Consider the following 16,369-nt stretch of genomic DNA (forward strand, 5'->3'; position numbering starts at 1 on the left):
CTGCTCCCCCCAGCCCACCCAACCCCCTTTCACTCCCCCAGCCCCGCCTATCCCAGCTCCTGGCCCTTTAAAGAAAAGCTCCAGTGCTCACCAGGTGCGGCTAAGCCGGGGGGGTGGGGGGGGACAATCCCTGCTGCCCCCCACTGCACGGTGGGCTCTGCATGAGCCCCCCAGCCCCCTCCCCCACTGTCCCAGCCCCAGCCCTTTAAAAAAAACAACAAAAAAACCGGAGAAAAGCCCTGGGACTCTCCGCTCCTGCGGCAGCCTGGGGGCTTTGGGGGGGCTCATGGAAGAGCCCCCATGTGGTGCTAGGCAGCGGGGATCACCCCCTGCTCTGAAGGAGCAGTGAGTCTGGGGTTTTTCTCTCTTTTTTTTTTTTCCTTAAAGGGCCGGAGCCACAGTGGGCAGGGCAGCCATAGGTGGACTGAAACAGCGGGGGGGGGGCTTGGCGGGCTCGGGCAGAGCCCCCTGCCCACACACACTCACACACACACACTTCCCCACACTGTGTGTGTGTGTATTGCCCCCCACCCGCCAGCACCTGCTGAGCCGGGGCTTTTTTTTAACAAGTGCTGGGAGCTGGGGCGAGCAGGGGCAGCCATTGCCGGGCTCGAAGAGGGGCGGGGGATGGGCCTGGCCTGGCCGATTCGGAGATTCGGCCGAATCAGCAGCCGCCGAATCTCCGAATCAGATTCGGCCAAATCGATTCAGGACAGTGATTTGGAGTCACCAAATCGAATCACTGTCCCCTGAATTGGCCGAATCCAAAGCGAATTGCAGCCGCTTCGCACAGGCCTACTACTTTGCTAACTGGAGGCAACAGGGACACTGCTTCAGGCCGCATATCATAGAAGGCAGGTCCCCCTGAGCCTGTATGTCAGAAACATGGAGCAGCTGCACCTCCTATTCCTTTGGCAAAAGCAGCAGCACTCAGCCCTTGAGAGCACCAGGCCTCGATGCACGGGAAACCCTGTGAGGGGAGGCAAAACCTGGCTGGCTCCCTGAAGGATTAACTGGGCAACTACAGAAGCTCTCAATTTAGATGGGATTTCAGTGAGGAAGGCCTCCCAAGAACAGACAGACCCCGATAACTGGGTGCAAGAACCACTGCTATGCACCTGTCCAACTCACCTTTGGGCTTCCAGTTTCACCAGTCTTTCTTCTGTGGGATGCTTCCAGCAGCACCACTTTCCCCCCTTATCTTCCCTTGCAGCTCAGGCTCTATTACAACTTTAAATTTTGTAGTGTCCAGTTTGTTGGGAGTGCCCCCTGCCCAGCCACCTGGCTAGGGTTTTAAATAATCTCACTGATTCACTGCAGCATCATGAGGTTTTGCTGAACTGGAGGCAGGACACGGCATTTCTGAGTTTTCTCTACAGCAGGGGTTGGATTCAGCTATGGGGCTTCGGCAGCAGGCACTTTCCCATGCCACTGTGGGGAGAAGCACTGGCTGGGGGTGCTTTCTCCATACTGCTGCAGGGACAACCAGTGGCTGGGTGCTAGTGCCTGCCTTCAGTGTCTCAGAGCTGAACCAGGTCACTCCAGCCTGGGGACAACCTTTTCTGCCCCTGGGGAAGCCATGGAGAAGCTGCTTCAGTAGAGAGAAAAAGAGTAGAAACAGTTTATGCTTAGTGAGAGAGAGATGAGGAGGGAAGACAAGAACTAGGACAGGAGCTTTTAATTAGCAGTGTCCACAATCTCGTTGCAGGGTGGAATTCAAGTGAAAAGACTAAACACACACAGCAACCCCCAGAAATGCTGGGCATCCCACAAGCACACTAAACAAAGGATACAGCTTCATGTGGTTTAGAAGCACAAATCCCATTGACTTCCAATAGGACATGTGTTCCTAACCCACTTAGACCCCTGAATATCCTACCAAAAGAGGCAAACTCTACAGTGCTATGTAAACTGGTATAAGATGTTGACCTATGCTTTATTCCAGCCTCTATGCAGGCAAATTCTATCAGCTAAAAAGTCTTCACATTCACTTATTGGTGCATAGCTTATTCACTGCCTCAGTGTTCAGCCCCCAATTGCTGCCTGCCTTGGGGAAAATGCAGAAGCGCCAGCAGGATCAGACTCCCAGCGAGTTAGCAGGTAGAGAAGGCCAAGCTGCCAATGCGATTAAGCAAAGCAGAAGCAGGTGAAGACATGTTGTGAGTAACAGATGGCAAAGACATGGAGAAACAGCCATGAGCCTCAGGAAAATTTGTGGCCAACCAAAGAAAAAGGGCCCAGGCCCTCAAAATGGGGTTTCCACTTGGCCTGTGTGTCAATAGGAAGAGATTCTAGCCCCATGGAATGGCTTTTGGGAGCTCTCAAAGTTCCTGCCCTCACACACAGGTCACAAGCCATATTTTCTATATGTGGCTCTGACAGGTTTGGTGGAAGAGCACCATCCCATTCAGATATGGTGTCCACAACACCAGGGGTGCTGCTTTCTTCCAAGAGGAGCTCATGCCATCCATTCCCAGAATTTAATACTGGGCGAGACTTTTTTGGTGGTATTGTGGTGACCTTCAAGGATAGTGTGACAGAACCGGGCTAATGGAGTCTCATGACAAATATGGCTCCCATCTGAGAGATGGTGAGGAAGGGAAAGAGGACAGGGTAGATATGCACCATTGTAAACTAACTAAACTTAATATATACAGAGCACAAGCTTTTGTGAATCAAAGTTCACTTCATCAAAACAGGCTGGGGGTCTGAATGGCAACGTGCACTGCACTGCATTGCCCAGAAGACAATTTGGGTATATCTATACCACTTCCAAAGCAAGGCTGGGTGTACCACCAACTCATGTGTGCACAGCCCTGCCAAATCAGCAGTTAGGGCAGCTCAGTACCAAGTACCCCAAGTAGATCAGAGCAGCCCCAAGCTTATGCCCTAGCACTGAACTCGAGACTCCACTGAGATAAGAGGCATCTTCACTGTCCTGTTTGCAGGCTGTTTCCTGCATGAATACGCAGGAATTGTATCCCAGGAGCCCACCCAGGCTTACTCAGGCAGTGCTACAGATTCCCTTCATGGTTAATCAAGGGAGTGGGTTAGGGGACAACCTGATTAAGATCAGCTCCCCGCAGACCTGATCAGTCCCTTCCCCTCACTGTTCCTCCCTCATCCCAGAGTGACTATCATGCTGCAGAAGATGAAAAGCAAAAAGGAAACAAACACCACCACACTTACCAGCCTCTCTCATCCCACAGAAACACCATGCTGGACAGGAAAGCAAAGCTACTGAGGAAGGGCTGAAGGAATAAGCAAGCAACTGAGGGAGGAAGGCGATGGAGGAAAAGGAAATGCCCACCCTATCCCCATGCTGCAGAGAGGAAAAAGCAAGCAGAGAGGAACATGCAATGGAGATGCTGAGAGCACAGGGACTTGGAGTGTAAACGTGGCTGTAACAAAAAAAATTGAAAAAAAAAATACAGCCCTCCCCCTCTCCCCCTTTGACCCTGGCTTGCTTTTTTTTGAGGGGGCAATACTGAAGATGATTGAAACAGAAACAGTGAATAGACTAAGTCCATCAGATGGTCAATCAAGCTCTTGCAGCTACTGCTTGCTCTTGTCTGTCCTGGAGGAGCTGTCACTGCTACCATCCAGTCCCAAATTAAATGTTACATTTCCCCTAGAGGCCCAGCTGCATCCCCCTTTTGATCCAAGATGTACCCTGTGATGTTAGACAAAGGAAAGGGCTCTCTCTCAGCACCCTCAACTAGAGATGGGCACAGGCTGAGATGGGAACCTTCCCCATGACCCCTTGACATTTCGGCAATTATCCACTATAATTTGGATTCTAGACTGGACCCAAACTAGGAAGGGGCCAATTTTCTAGTACTAAGGCGTGGCTGAAGAGCATGGATACCTCACAAGATCAGCTCACAACATCCAAACAACCCTATTCCTGAACTCCAGCTTGGCCCTGAACTTCACTCTAAGCCTAACTCGGATCCGAGCTCTGCACCCTCTGTTCATCTTAGTCAAGAGAGTAGATGGAACAGGGGTGGACAAAAGTTTCAACCAAGGGAAGGAATCTCCCCCCAGATAGTTCAGCCAGCTGGTTGGGCAATGAGCCCGCTGCCCTCAAACGAAACAATCCCCTTTTACTTCATCCTCAGTCTTCCCAACCTTGAGCAAGGCAGGGATTTCTCAGAGTAGCTGCAGATTCAACCATGCAGTAACTGTGGCAGAAATCTGGGCTGGTCTGAAGAAACACAATCTGGTGCATTATCTCATCCCTAATTCCACCTGCTCCCAACTAAGCAGCAAAGCAAAGAGCCTCCCTTTAAAACTAGTCTGTCCTGCTTGCTGGTCTGAAACCGATATCCACATTGGCAAGGCTCCTAAGGCCCTGTAGAGGGCACCCCAGCTCCAGGCATTTATCTTTGCAGGGGAGAAAGAATATTCCTGGTGGCTCCGTGGGTGGGCAGGAATTCTTCCCACTCACATAAGGCTCCACTTCTCCTTCCTGTAGCTATTAGAGCCAGCCTCTCACCAGATTAAAAAAAAATGGGGACAAAAGCCCTCCAGTTCCATTTCAAAAGCCACCCTGGCACCCCACCCTATCCCACAGGGCTAGTTGAAACTATGAAGTTTCACCCAAGAATGCGAGAAGCTGATAAGGTAGCTGTTCTCTAGTCTTGTAGCCAACACAAGAATGAGAAACAGCTCTGATGCTTCACGCCCACCAGGGCAAGGTGATTTATACCAAAAACATAACTGCCATCTCATGCTAATCCTATGCAGGAAACAGGGTAACCAAAGAATCTCCTGGCCCTACACAGCTATGCCCTCCCCGCCCCGAGATCCCACAAAGGAGGGACAGAAAACCCTACAAACAACACTTTCCTTCCTCCAGCCCTTAACTCTGGGAAGGGAGGAGTGGTAGAGAGAGGATGGGCTCTGGATGACACCACCCCTCAAGCTTGGTGAAACCTGCACAAGTTCTGCCAGGACTTTTCAAGGGATTAAACACTGACATTATCTGGACAAAAGAACTGTCTCCCAATTATTTCCCCCTTCAATACAAAGGAAAGCTTTCTGCTGCTAAAACTTTCTGGCTGTGCTGAAGTCGGAAGACTTGAACAAAGTCCTGATTATCTTCCTGCCCAGATACAAAATAATTATTATCCAATTGAGAGCCAAGCTCGAGAAGCAGCTGCAAAGGCTGCATTACAACCAGTCAGCATGCAAGTCAATCACCCAGGGTGCCTTGCAGATCTCTGCCCACCCACTTGTCTATACTGGACTGCAGGGGGCTACGGTGGCACAGGTGCTAAGGCACACGGTTGACAGCCCAGAGGTTGTGAGCTTGAGGCTGCAGCAGAAGCACTCACGATGCGGCCCTGGTCAGATTCCAATGAATCTGTGAATTTGGCTAAATACCTTGTCATAGGGACATGGAAGAGGAAGAAACTGGGCTGCACTGTTGCAAACACCTCAGGGAGACTGGTTAAACTACACCCAGCTGCAATCTGCACTGGTAAAGTATTAGTAAAAGCTGGGGCTCAGCCTTTTACATCAATGGTTTGTACAGAGGTAGCTATCCCTGTGGCTGGAAACTGAGGCCTGAAACCAGAACCAATCCTTAAAATGAGGAAGACAAGATTTCTGTGACACAGGACCTAGGTTCCCCTCTCATCCCGGTTGTCCTTCTCCCTTTCTGAGACTTCCCTCTACTTTTATGACTAAAATAGCTAGAGACAGGAAATTACAGTCTCTCTGGTACATTTTGTGCTCCTTTCCCCAAACGGTATTTAGCACAGCTGTAGGGTTAAGGGCTCAGCTTGGCTGGAGAAACAAGCAAATTGCAACAAAACCATCTGCAAGTTTTGGACAATGCCATGCAAAAGTAGTTTCCATCCCCTTTCCCCCTCCCTCCCACCAAATAATCCATTTTGCTAAGTCTCCTTCCTCTTTCAGCTGTGGTGAAACAGTTCCTCCAGGCACAGACGGGGCATTATCAGCTAGACAAATCCAAATGATTGTGCAGCTGAGTTTAGTCTGAAGAAACCAAGGCACAATTCATGACAACTCAGTCCTTCAGTGTGTGACCCTGGTGTTCAAACTTGGGAGACCAACATGGAGTTCAGTGTCTGACTTTAGGCTCCCAAGTTTCACGGTTTGAGCCCACCAATGGGATGGACAGATCCCAAGACTTGCACTTTTCCTGGGGGAGTCCCAGGTAAGGGCTCAGTTCCAAGCAGGACCAAGCCATGGGAGCGGGACAGTAGAAGTCTGCATATCCCATTTCACTAGATCAAGTTTGGGTGTTCGTGGAAAATGAGATGGAGGCGGAAAGTGGAGCAGATTTATTAATTGGTTATGAAATGGGAGTGGGAGTGGGAATGGGGTGGAGGGGTATGGGACAAAACATGGTCAACTTCATTTTCAAAAAAACACAACACATTAGAAGAGGTTATCAGTGGTACCACTACTTCTAAGAAGCATTGTGTCCTTACCAAAAAAATTTGCAAGAATGTTTGTGGCCGAGGACCTAAGGTGCTTGCTACAGGGATGTGAGGTCAGAGGTCAATTCAATCCTGCAATATAAATGTAGTAAACTTGGGTCACATCACAATGGCAGCATTGTCGGGGGATATGTGGCAGCTTGGAGGAGTGCATTTGGGTGGGGCGAGAAGAGGTAGGACAAAGAAAGATGCTGGGCTGCATCACTACTCTCAACTGATCCAGTCAGTGCCTTACCTGACAGTCGCCCTGCCCCAATATATCAGCTAGAAGAGGAGAGGATGCTGTGAAGCCTGAAATGAAAAGTTGCTGATGCCAGAGCCAAGATCCAGGGGGAAATAAAACCAGAAACAAACATACAAAGCTTCTTTAAAGAAAAGGAAAAAAATAAATAAAAAAAGAACACAGATATATGGGGCATCAACAAGAAAAATATAGGAGCAGTTAAGAGAAATACAGCAGTCTGCCCATGGCCCTTAGTATGGGAGGCAGGAAACAGCTTTCAAAAGCAACCCCAAGTCGAACAGCAACCTGCAACGGGTGGGTCTGTACGGGACAAGTGAGATATGCAGAGATACCATAGTCTGCAGCGTCCGTGCCAGCTCCCTCACCAGAAGCCACATGTGCATGGCACACTGCTGAGAGGCAGGATGCATCTGCCCAAGCACAGTGCAGCACTGCACAACGCTATACTGCTTCCTGTTGAGGTGGCAGAAGGCACAGAATTAGCTTAGTGTGTCTGAACGTGTGCCACACATGCAACCCAAGTGTTCTCAACAAGGTCTATCTGCAAAATAGCTCACAGGAAATGCTTGCAAACTGATCAGTGGTGAAATCCTTGGTGGCCCTTGCTGGGATAAATGAGGCATCTATAGGGTTAACTTCCACATAGCATTCATATGACAGGATCCTGGTCCTGTTAACTTCTATGGCCATGTTTTCACTGGGCCAGGACGGTTCATCTCTCACGTTATGGCCAGGAGGGATCGTTGGGTTCAGGCAGCCTGACCTCCTACATGACAAGACTCCAGGCCTCTGACCATTAACCAGTTGACTATTTATTGAGTTGAGCCCATTACTTCTGGTTCAGCTCGCACATGCAGTCCAAGGGAGCCTGGTGACATTTCTAGGGCAGGACATATTTTGAGTTCAGCCTGTTAAGAATAATCTCAAGTGCCCCTTCTGTTTCATTCACAGTCAGTCATACAGGACTCATCCATCAGGGCCCTCTCGCAGAGGAAGCAATGCAACAAAGCTAGCAGACATGCCCAGCTTCTTAACAGATCAGAGGGCTAAGAGTATGGTCAGAATACAACAACAGTGAGAGGCGAAAAGCAAAATAAGTGCACACTGCTATAAACAACAAAGTCAATTTGGCCATGGCAGAGCCAGTGGGGGAATATCTATCCTCCTAGCAACAAAACTAATCCCAAAGCGCTAGAAGCTGTGTTGCTGGTGAAGGTACAGGAGGCAAAAACAAGGCAAGCAGCACTTTCCTATCCTAGGGGGTGGCGAAACATTTGGGAACCGAAGGAAGGGGAGATCCTCTTCTGACTTGTACATCAAGCAGATTTGGTCTGGAACAAGCCAAAATGTGGAATCCCACAGCATCACCTCGACAAGAGTCGCTGCTCTATCTGTGGCAACACTTAAAAAGAGAAACCAACCTGGCTTTTCCGATGGGAGTGAGTGAAATGCCACAGGCTGTACGCTTCAAACTTCATTCTAGGCAGCCGTGCAGTGTAGCGAAGCCTAAGCAAGCTTTGAATGAGGTAGCTGGGGACCAGTAGCACAATAGCTGTGGCAGGATGGAGCTCAGCACCGGTGAATTTACCTGCCAGGAAGCAGGGTAAATTAACCTACCTTGAGCTCTGTGCTGCCATGATTAGACTTGCTGGCTTAAAGCCCATTTGGGTATGTCTACAGTCTGCAATTAGACATACCCTTTCATGCAAATGTAACCTTTAAAGTGACTGTCTTTCCAGGCTCTTCCTCTCAGCAGGCTGGAAAGGTTACACCACCACAGAAAAGCAAGACTTATTAATAAGATCCCAACTGACAGGAATCTGAGTAAGAATTTTTTGGGATACATTTTGCTAGCCATTCTCCAGGCACAGCCCAACAAATCAGAAGTTCATCCAGCATATCTTGCCCTTGAGCGTGCAGCTCTTCCCCCAACCCCTTCCAGGAGAGAGATCACTACCCAAAATGTGCAGGTCTGGGCCCAAGAGTGGATTCTACACCAAGGACAGGACAGTCTTCTCAGTCACTAGAAAGAGACCAAGTCATTGACCGCTTATTCATTCCTTCGAAGTCGGCAAGACCCCTTCTTTGCTGGATGGCACCAAAATGCTGACTACTAGGAGGATTCATCATAGACTTGCTTAAAGAAATTGTTTCAAAAGATTTCAAAGGGAAAGCCACACAAAGTGATGCCAATGTCGAGATAGCAACAATTTGTTCTTCCTTAGCCTTCATCTAGGTCTTTTGTTCAAAAAAGAACCAGGTATATTTACTAGTATGTCCTGGGCTGGAACACATGTAAAGCTCATTTTTAATTTTCCAATGAAACCATTTTTTGTTAAATCAGAAAAAGTCAATATACTGAAACCAAAAAGTGTTTTGTAGGAACACATTGCCTGTGATAAACCTTTCACTAGAAAGGCTTCATGGCTAGGATGGGATTTTCTGATCAAATACCAGGCAGTCACACCTGGTGACATAACACCAGATACCCCAGGCAAGTGTCCCACCTGCTAGGCTATTCTGGTTTCTTTCTTGAAGCATCTCAAAAGAGCTCAGATTCACCCCACTAAATTCCAAAGCCTCAAAACATACTACGCAAAATGGAGTTCTTGTTTTCCAGCCAGTCCAGCTAGTATAAGAGAAATGAATCATGACATGTTTTCTATAACTGTCCTCAATGTGGGTCCAATTCTTTCTTGTACTGCCCTTTTCATAGACATTGGCACCATTATCAAGCAGGTAATGTTGCGATTTTGGAGCATTTTACACCCTCTCTGCACTAGCACAAGGTGCAAGGCAATGGAGACACAGGGCTCAAGACTTCCCCTGCAGAAATACAAGTATATAGTGTGCTTCACAGTAACAAGGAAAACAACTAAACCCCACTCACTGCATTGTGAAGAGGAATATGCATGCAGAAGGCATCAAAAGAAGCTACCTTTCCTACCTCCCTAGAAAAATCAAGGTTGCCCTCCTAGCCCTGGACAGCAAAGGGCAAAGTCATAAAGGTCTTAAAGAAAGATTTGCCTGCTGGCAAAGCGTGAATCAAGGGTGTAATCCCCGTCCCCTTCACTCCACTGACAGCTTCAGTTAGCCCATTTCTCTCCTTGATTTTTATATCATGCCTTTTGTCATAATATCTGGGGATTGGCCTAGCTGGTGTGGACCCAGTAAGGCTGAGCCTGGAAAGCTTTGCTCCTTTATAAACTGGAGGCAATTTCATAACTAGATCACTTCACTTCATCAGACCTTCCTTCAGAATAGGGATGGGAGGTGAAGAGAGCATATAATGTTTGCATGAGACCATATAGTGGAGTTAGGCTAATCATTCATATTCAGAGGACTAAAACACAGAGTCCCCAAGGTATCTTTGGAGAATTTCTCAGAAAAGCAACTTTCGTAAAGGCAATGGGTAAAATCTGGACGATGATGTGCTAAATAGGAAGAAAGTCTGGTCCCTGAGGCTCTCTAACAAGGCAAATCTTAGCACTGTTTGAAAAAGAGGGTACTGCAGAAGTCAGGAGGTCTATAGTACAGCCAGGGACTGTCTCATTACTCAAGAACTTGCCTCCGTTACCAGATGAACTCACCTGGTATTTCCCTGTACTTACCTATCCCTGTGGAATAAAAGGGTGCCCCTGCTGTGCTTCAAGGCCTCTGTATAGGAGGGATCAAGTTAGTTTTGGAGACTGAAGAGCATTAGTTACTTGGACAAGCAGTGCAGCACAGGCAGCAGCAGGGCAGGTTTCCCACATGACCCCCCTTCCTCTTGCACAGTGTTCTGGCTTAAGTCAACCAAGAGAAGTTTGCTCTTTATGTTTATCCAGTTCTTAGCACTAACCAGTGCTGTTCTAGAGCCCCACGGTGCTGGGACCCCTCAGAAGCATGGGTGCCACCTGCCATATGGTGCTCTCTGTTCAGTGACTGATTTATTCAAAACAGGATCTTGTGTATGGGCTGTGGTTTGCGCAGAGGGACAAGCTTGGGGTTTGATTTGGTTCTTAGCAGACTGGAAGCTGGTGGCTTCTTCTCTGCGGAGGTCATTTTATGAAAAGGTGACAAGTCCTTCCCTGGAAAGAGTTTTAAGAAGAGCCCCAGGTAGCGTTCTAGAGAAGCAAACTTCAGGCATTCTCAGCATGTGAATGTGAAATCGATACGTAGAAATCAGAGATGGGGAAGAGGCCAGAGGGGCTGGTTTTCTGAGTCATTGGACACTTCCATTCCCACTGACTTCCTTCAATGTTGTGAGTACTCAAGATGTTTGAAAGCCAGATTCTTACCATGTCCTCCCCTAACAAACCCTGTTGGGGCCATCCCCAGTTTTATGTGCCCTGCAGGCAGCTGAATAGGGAAGACAGTGGTGGTGGTGATTATTACTCTTTTACAACCACGCTGCAAGGCCCAAATCTGAAGTATTGATTGAAAATACTAATAGCATCTACATGATGTTATGTTTGAACAAGGCAGCATCTGTGTTTTAATTATTCCTCTTTTGCAAATCCCCATTTCTGAGGCCTTTCATAGGGACAGCAGACAAGGGAAGAAGAAAGGTGGTAGGGCCAGGCTCTCAGCCAGTGTAAATGTATGCAACTACACAGGTGAAGTTTGTGAAATGATGCTGATCTACTCCAGCTAAGAATCCACTTCATTATCTTTCCTAGAGGTATGCTGATTTATACCAGTTGAGGAATCGGTTTTAAGTATCCACAGAAGTGGCCTGAACAGCTACAAAGTGGGTCACAATCCCATCACTTCTCAAATCAGTTTTGCACTGCACAAGCTTGCTGGCCAGCCCAGGGCTCCTGCTCCTTCTGCTGGGGGTCAAAATCAACCATGTGCTGCAAGCGGTAGGCAGTGAGTTGGCCTTCTCCAACAGTCAAAAATAAGTTCAACATACCTTTGCTCCTCTTCGAGTTCTTCTTTGGTCATCATTGACTTATACTGGTTTCCCCTCAGCTTTCCAGGGCTATATTTAAAGGAGAACTTTTCATCGGCAGCTGGAGACAGGGAAAAGGAAAGGAAGAAAGAGAAAACAGTTGTATGAACTAACATAGAGAAAACAACTGTGAGTTACAAAAAGCAAACTGTGGGACAATGGGAGGGATACTTCCTGTTCCCCACCCACCCCAGACTGGCAGATATGCTGCTAACCTCCAGGGCCAACAGGAGACCTGAGCAGCTACAGCAGCATTTCAAAAGACCAACTGTCCCTTTAGAAACAGATCAGCCTGGCCATTTGGGGATAAGAGGGAAGGGCTGGAGTCACAGGCAACACTTAAGTGCTGACGGTGGAAGAGGACAACTCCATGCCACTGCCCCTGATGCTGCTGGGCATTGGGTCCAGCCAGGCTGCAGCCCCATACCCCATGGTTGGCACAGAAATTGCACTGTTGCCACCACCCCCACTGTTGCCAGGACCTGGCTCCAGCCAGGCTGCAGCCCCATGCCCCACTGTTGGCACAGAAATCTGGGGGGGAGTGTCCCCCACATACCCAACCCCACCATGACACTTATGGTTGGACTCCAACCTAGAGTCAACTTACATCAGAACCAGCTAATGCTGTTGGAGCCACTGAGTCTGCTGGGCGCACATGGAGTTGGCACAAATATGAGGCCCATTGTTAGTGACCTACTATTAGGAATGAGGCAACTAACCATAAAGGACACAGACCCTGTGCGACAGTAAAGCCTCAATATAAACGAGCCCCATTTATAACAAACCTTCACTTTCACTGACCTCAAGGGCAAAAAGTGGTATTTTTGTTAGGAGGAAACAGCCAACTGATCTACGCTGTTACAGCAAACACCCTTTTTTAGCTGCCTTTTCTCCCACTCACAGGGACGTTGGTTATAATTATAAACAACGTTGCCCTGTATTTCTTTTCTCTGGTGCAAAAGGCTTGTCAACCCATCTTGGCTTATTAGGAGGAGGTAACTGTGCCTCTATTCACCTGCAGCATTCATCCCTTCTTCTTTCTGAACATGCATTTTTCTCTTCTCCCCATTTGCCACAAGGTAAAGCTGCCTGCTCATGCTTTAAGTTTGTGAGCAATCATGCAGGAAATGGTGCTGGAAGCACATCTGGTACATGCCACACAATCTATTTTAACTTGTGATGGTCCCAGCAGCCTCCCAGGGACCCATGCTTTCCAACCACTGCACTTGGGCAACCCACAGAATTTCAAAAAAGCATGTGAAATAATCTTGGAAAGGAAGAGGAGTCCCACACTGCAAATTCCTGAGCTATAAACGGAGATTGTTAAAGGCCGCAATAACAGCTGTGATGAGAGCAGGCCAACAGCTCTTTGATACCCACTAACAGACTGGAGCAGAAAAGATTTCCCCTTCTGCAGATCACTAACCAATTTTTTCAGTACAGCATGTTTATTACAGTCCAGGTTCTCACCAAACCCTGGCCCTCAGATCACATCTCTACATTAATTAAAACTCTGTAGCTCTCAGGCATAGAGCTGAAGCTTTATCTTTTTCAAGCAGATTTTGCTGGGGCTGTTTGCCTTTTTAACCAGACTTCGCCATTGTTATCGTCCTGCAGCAGGGCAGCAGACAATGGGATTGGAAGTCAATCTCAAATGCATCACCAGAAAGGAGGGGCTGTAGCTCACGCTGGCTTTTATAAACTATCTAAGGCAGGGGTGGGCAATTATTTCAGGCAGACGGCCACTTACCAAATTTTGGCTAGTTGTCGAGGGCCACATGGGTAGCTCTGCCCCCTTGACAGGTGCCCCACCCCCTGGTTGCCACCTTGGGACTGGAAGTTCTGCCCCCTAACCCCTGACCTTTGCCACCAGAGGTCCCTCCCCTTGCCCCTGGAAGCACTCCTTTCAGCAAGGGGTTTTGCCATCTCAGGACCCAAAAAATACCAAATTATATTCTAAGAAGTGAACATCTACATCCATTAATTTGATTTTTAAAATATTTTGTCCTGGTTTACATGCGTTTCTGTAGTGTGCATAGAGGTGATTGTCTATAATAGCTTAAAATGAAGTCTTACTCTGGGATATGGTGGGGGGGGGCTGTGGGTGGGTATAGGGTTTGTGGGGGGCAGAGTGGCTGGGGTGTGTGAGGGGGCATGGCGGTCTGCATGTATGGCAGTGTGAGGGGGGTGTGAGTATATGTGTATGGTGGGGTGTGCGTGTGGGACTTGCCCTATGAACATACACACACACAGGTACCAGCACAGCCCCCGTGCTCCCAGTCTGGCAGCTGGGAGCCACATGGTGCTGTAGCAATGCAGAGGCAGGAAGGCAAGGAAATGGTTGGGGATGGGATGTGGCTGGGCTCCTCCCTTCGCTGCTAGCTCCCCCTGGGCCCTACTGCCCCTGGCTCCTGTCATCTTTGACAGGCAGCCAGGAGCAGATAAATATTTTCTAAATTTTTTAGGGGTCCCGAGGTCGGATAGAATGGCCTGGCAGGCTGGATCCAGCCCCCGGGCCGTATTTTGCCCACCCCGATCTAAGGGCTGTGTTTAGATTACCTCGATGCTCCAGAGACCACAAAACTGTACTGCCTCATGCTGGACAATATTGCCTGACTCCTCCAGAGATCAATGAGGGACAGAACAAAGGTGTTGCAAGGACCAGCTTTCCCTGGTAAGGGAAGGGAAAGAACATTGGAAGGACTTAGCCTTTCTTTGCTAATCTATACAGTCCTCCTCTTGTCAGTGCCTGAACTGGGAACATAAGACTGGAAGGGGTCTCCTGGGTCATGAAGTCCAGCCCCTGCTGTGACAGGTAACAGTATCCTGAAATCCCATTAATAAATGTATCAAATTCCATCTCATTCCCACTACTGGATTTACTGCCCCTGTCAGAGCTCCTTTCCATTCTCCCCATGGCTGAAACTGCTCTTCAGATTGCCAGCCTAACCTTATTCATGGCCAGTTCATATCCATTACTTTTTGTGCCAACGCAGCCCTTTAAAGGGCTCCTCTCCTTCCCAGGTGTTTACCTCTCAGATGGATTTGTAGGGATGTCTCCAAATTCCCTAAGTTCAAGTATTAAAGAAATAAGGCTTATGAATTGCCACTGCAATGCTTTTCTGCAGTGACTGTCAACAACAGAGCTCCAAGCACTCTGCAGACCCCTGCACAACCATGAGGCACATACTATCCTGGTTTTACAAGCAGGAAAACTGAAATGCTAAATGGTCTGCCAGGGCTACAAGAGGAGAACCCAGGTGCCCCCATTGCTACATGATCATTATTGTTAAGGGGGGAGAAAAACCTACAGAGCCTGCATCCAGGTGCAAACCTGCTAAAACGACCGGCCTCATGGAGGTCCTCAGATTCTCAACCCCTCTCCATAGGTCACACTGGATTCCCAGAGTCTCTGCACCTCAGCTTGTCAATGAGGATCACTGCGAGCTTCGGGAGCTCTCCACCGAGGGCCTGAATTGAGGGTTAATCATTTGTTTGTAGCACCGAGAGCGAGAGGGGAAAAAAAAAAAAAAAAAAAAAGAGGCTGCTTTATGGCACCTTGTGAAAAACAACACTAACCCTCTTCCAGCGGCTTTTCACGTGCTCAGCAAACAGCAGCATCCAATGCCCTTGTCCTACCACTCAGAAAATTTAGCTTGGTAAAAAAAAAAAATCGCATAGCCCCTCAGTGGAAAAAACCTCAGCCCTTGCAGGCAAACAAGTCCAGTCAACTGGAAGTGAACAAAAATGAAGCTCGGTTTATCAGACACCACAGGCTAACCTAAGCAACGCTGCCGAAACACGACTTCTGCTGGTCATTGCTCTGGAAGATGTTCTCAAAACGGGGCCCCAACTTTCCCTTTCCTTACTGTGGTGCAAATTCAGAGTGGTTTCACTAAAATCAGTGAAGTTACACTAACGTATGTGACAAGGAAGGCAGTCGTAACCCTTAAAAGCTTTTCTTGATTAAAAAGAAGCGGGGGCTGTATTTTTCCCTCCCCAAAGTGCAGCTCAAATCCCAGCCTATCTGAAAGAATAAACAGACGTCAGATCTGCCAGCCCACATACAGCTGTTAAACAGAGACAGCGCTGGGGCTTTGCAGGGAAGTGCTAAAAGTCTGCAGATCTCAGGGGCTCTCTCTGCAGACTGGAAACAGACTCCAGAAAATGCATTAGAAATTCTAGGCGTGATTCTTCATGTGCACCGCAAAATATGTACGAGTATGAAGTGACCTACTTACATGAAGCAGTGGAAAGATTTGTTTTAAAAGGCATTTGCCTTGTGCGTCCCTCCCCCAGTATCTGCAAGTTGCCAAGATCCTGGGTTTGCCGGATAATTTTCTCCCTACCCATCATTTTGTAAACAAAAGGAATCTGTACTCAAGGTTAACTCTCCCGGACAGCTTGCCCTCCTGGGCACCTTGGGTCTCAAGCCAAGAACCTGCTGACTCCCCAGGGATTTGCATATCGTGTTACTCTTTGGAAGGAGGCAGGGAGAATGGGGCAGTGTGGTTAGGCCACCAGCCTGGCAAGCATGAGACAAGGGCTCTAATCCTGGCTATGAGCACGGGCCATGGCCTTTAAATCACACTACCCTTCTGAAATGGTGCTAGGAGCACTTCTCTGCCTCACAGGGGCAGGGAGGATCCATTTTATTATAATCACTCCAAGACGCCAGCTGCTGCTCTGATGGGGGTGAGAGACAGGAAACGCATT

At 48.3% G+C, this 16,369-nt stretch overlaps 1 protein-coding gene across 3 annotated transcripts in view; it reads right to left on the minus strand.

Moving 5' to 3' along the window:
- Positions 1 to 16,369, minus strand: part of MXRA7 (matrix remodeling associated 7) — a 52,961-nt gene that overhangs the window by 13,105 nt on the left and 23,487 nt on the right. For 2 of the 3 annotated variants that reach the window (XM_019494305.2, XM_006269264.3), the window contains exon 3: positions 11,615 to 11,714. In XM_019494305.2, coding sequence (XP_019349850.2) covers positions 11,615 to 11,714 — 100 coding nt within the window. Of the gene's footprint in view, positions 1 to 6,464; positions 6,546 to 11,614; positions 11,715 to 16,369 lie in introns of all 3 variants that reach the window. The other variant, XM_019494306.2, reaches the window with a different exon arrangement.

The sequence above is a fragment of the Alligator mississippiensis genome, chromosome 8 (assembly GCF_030867095.1).
Source record: "Alligator mississippiensis isolate rAllMis1 chromosome 8, rAllMis1, whole genome shotgun sequence".
NCBI lineage: Eukaryota > Metazoa > Chordata > Crocodylia > Alligatoridae > Alligator > Alligator mississippiensis.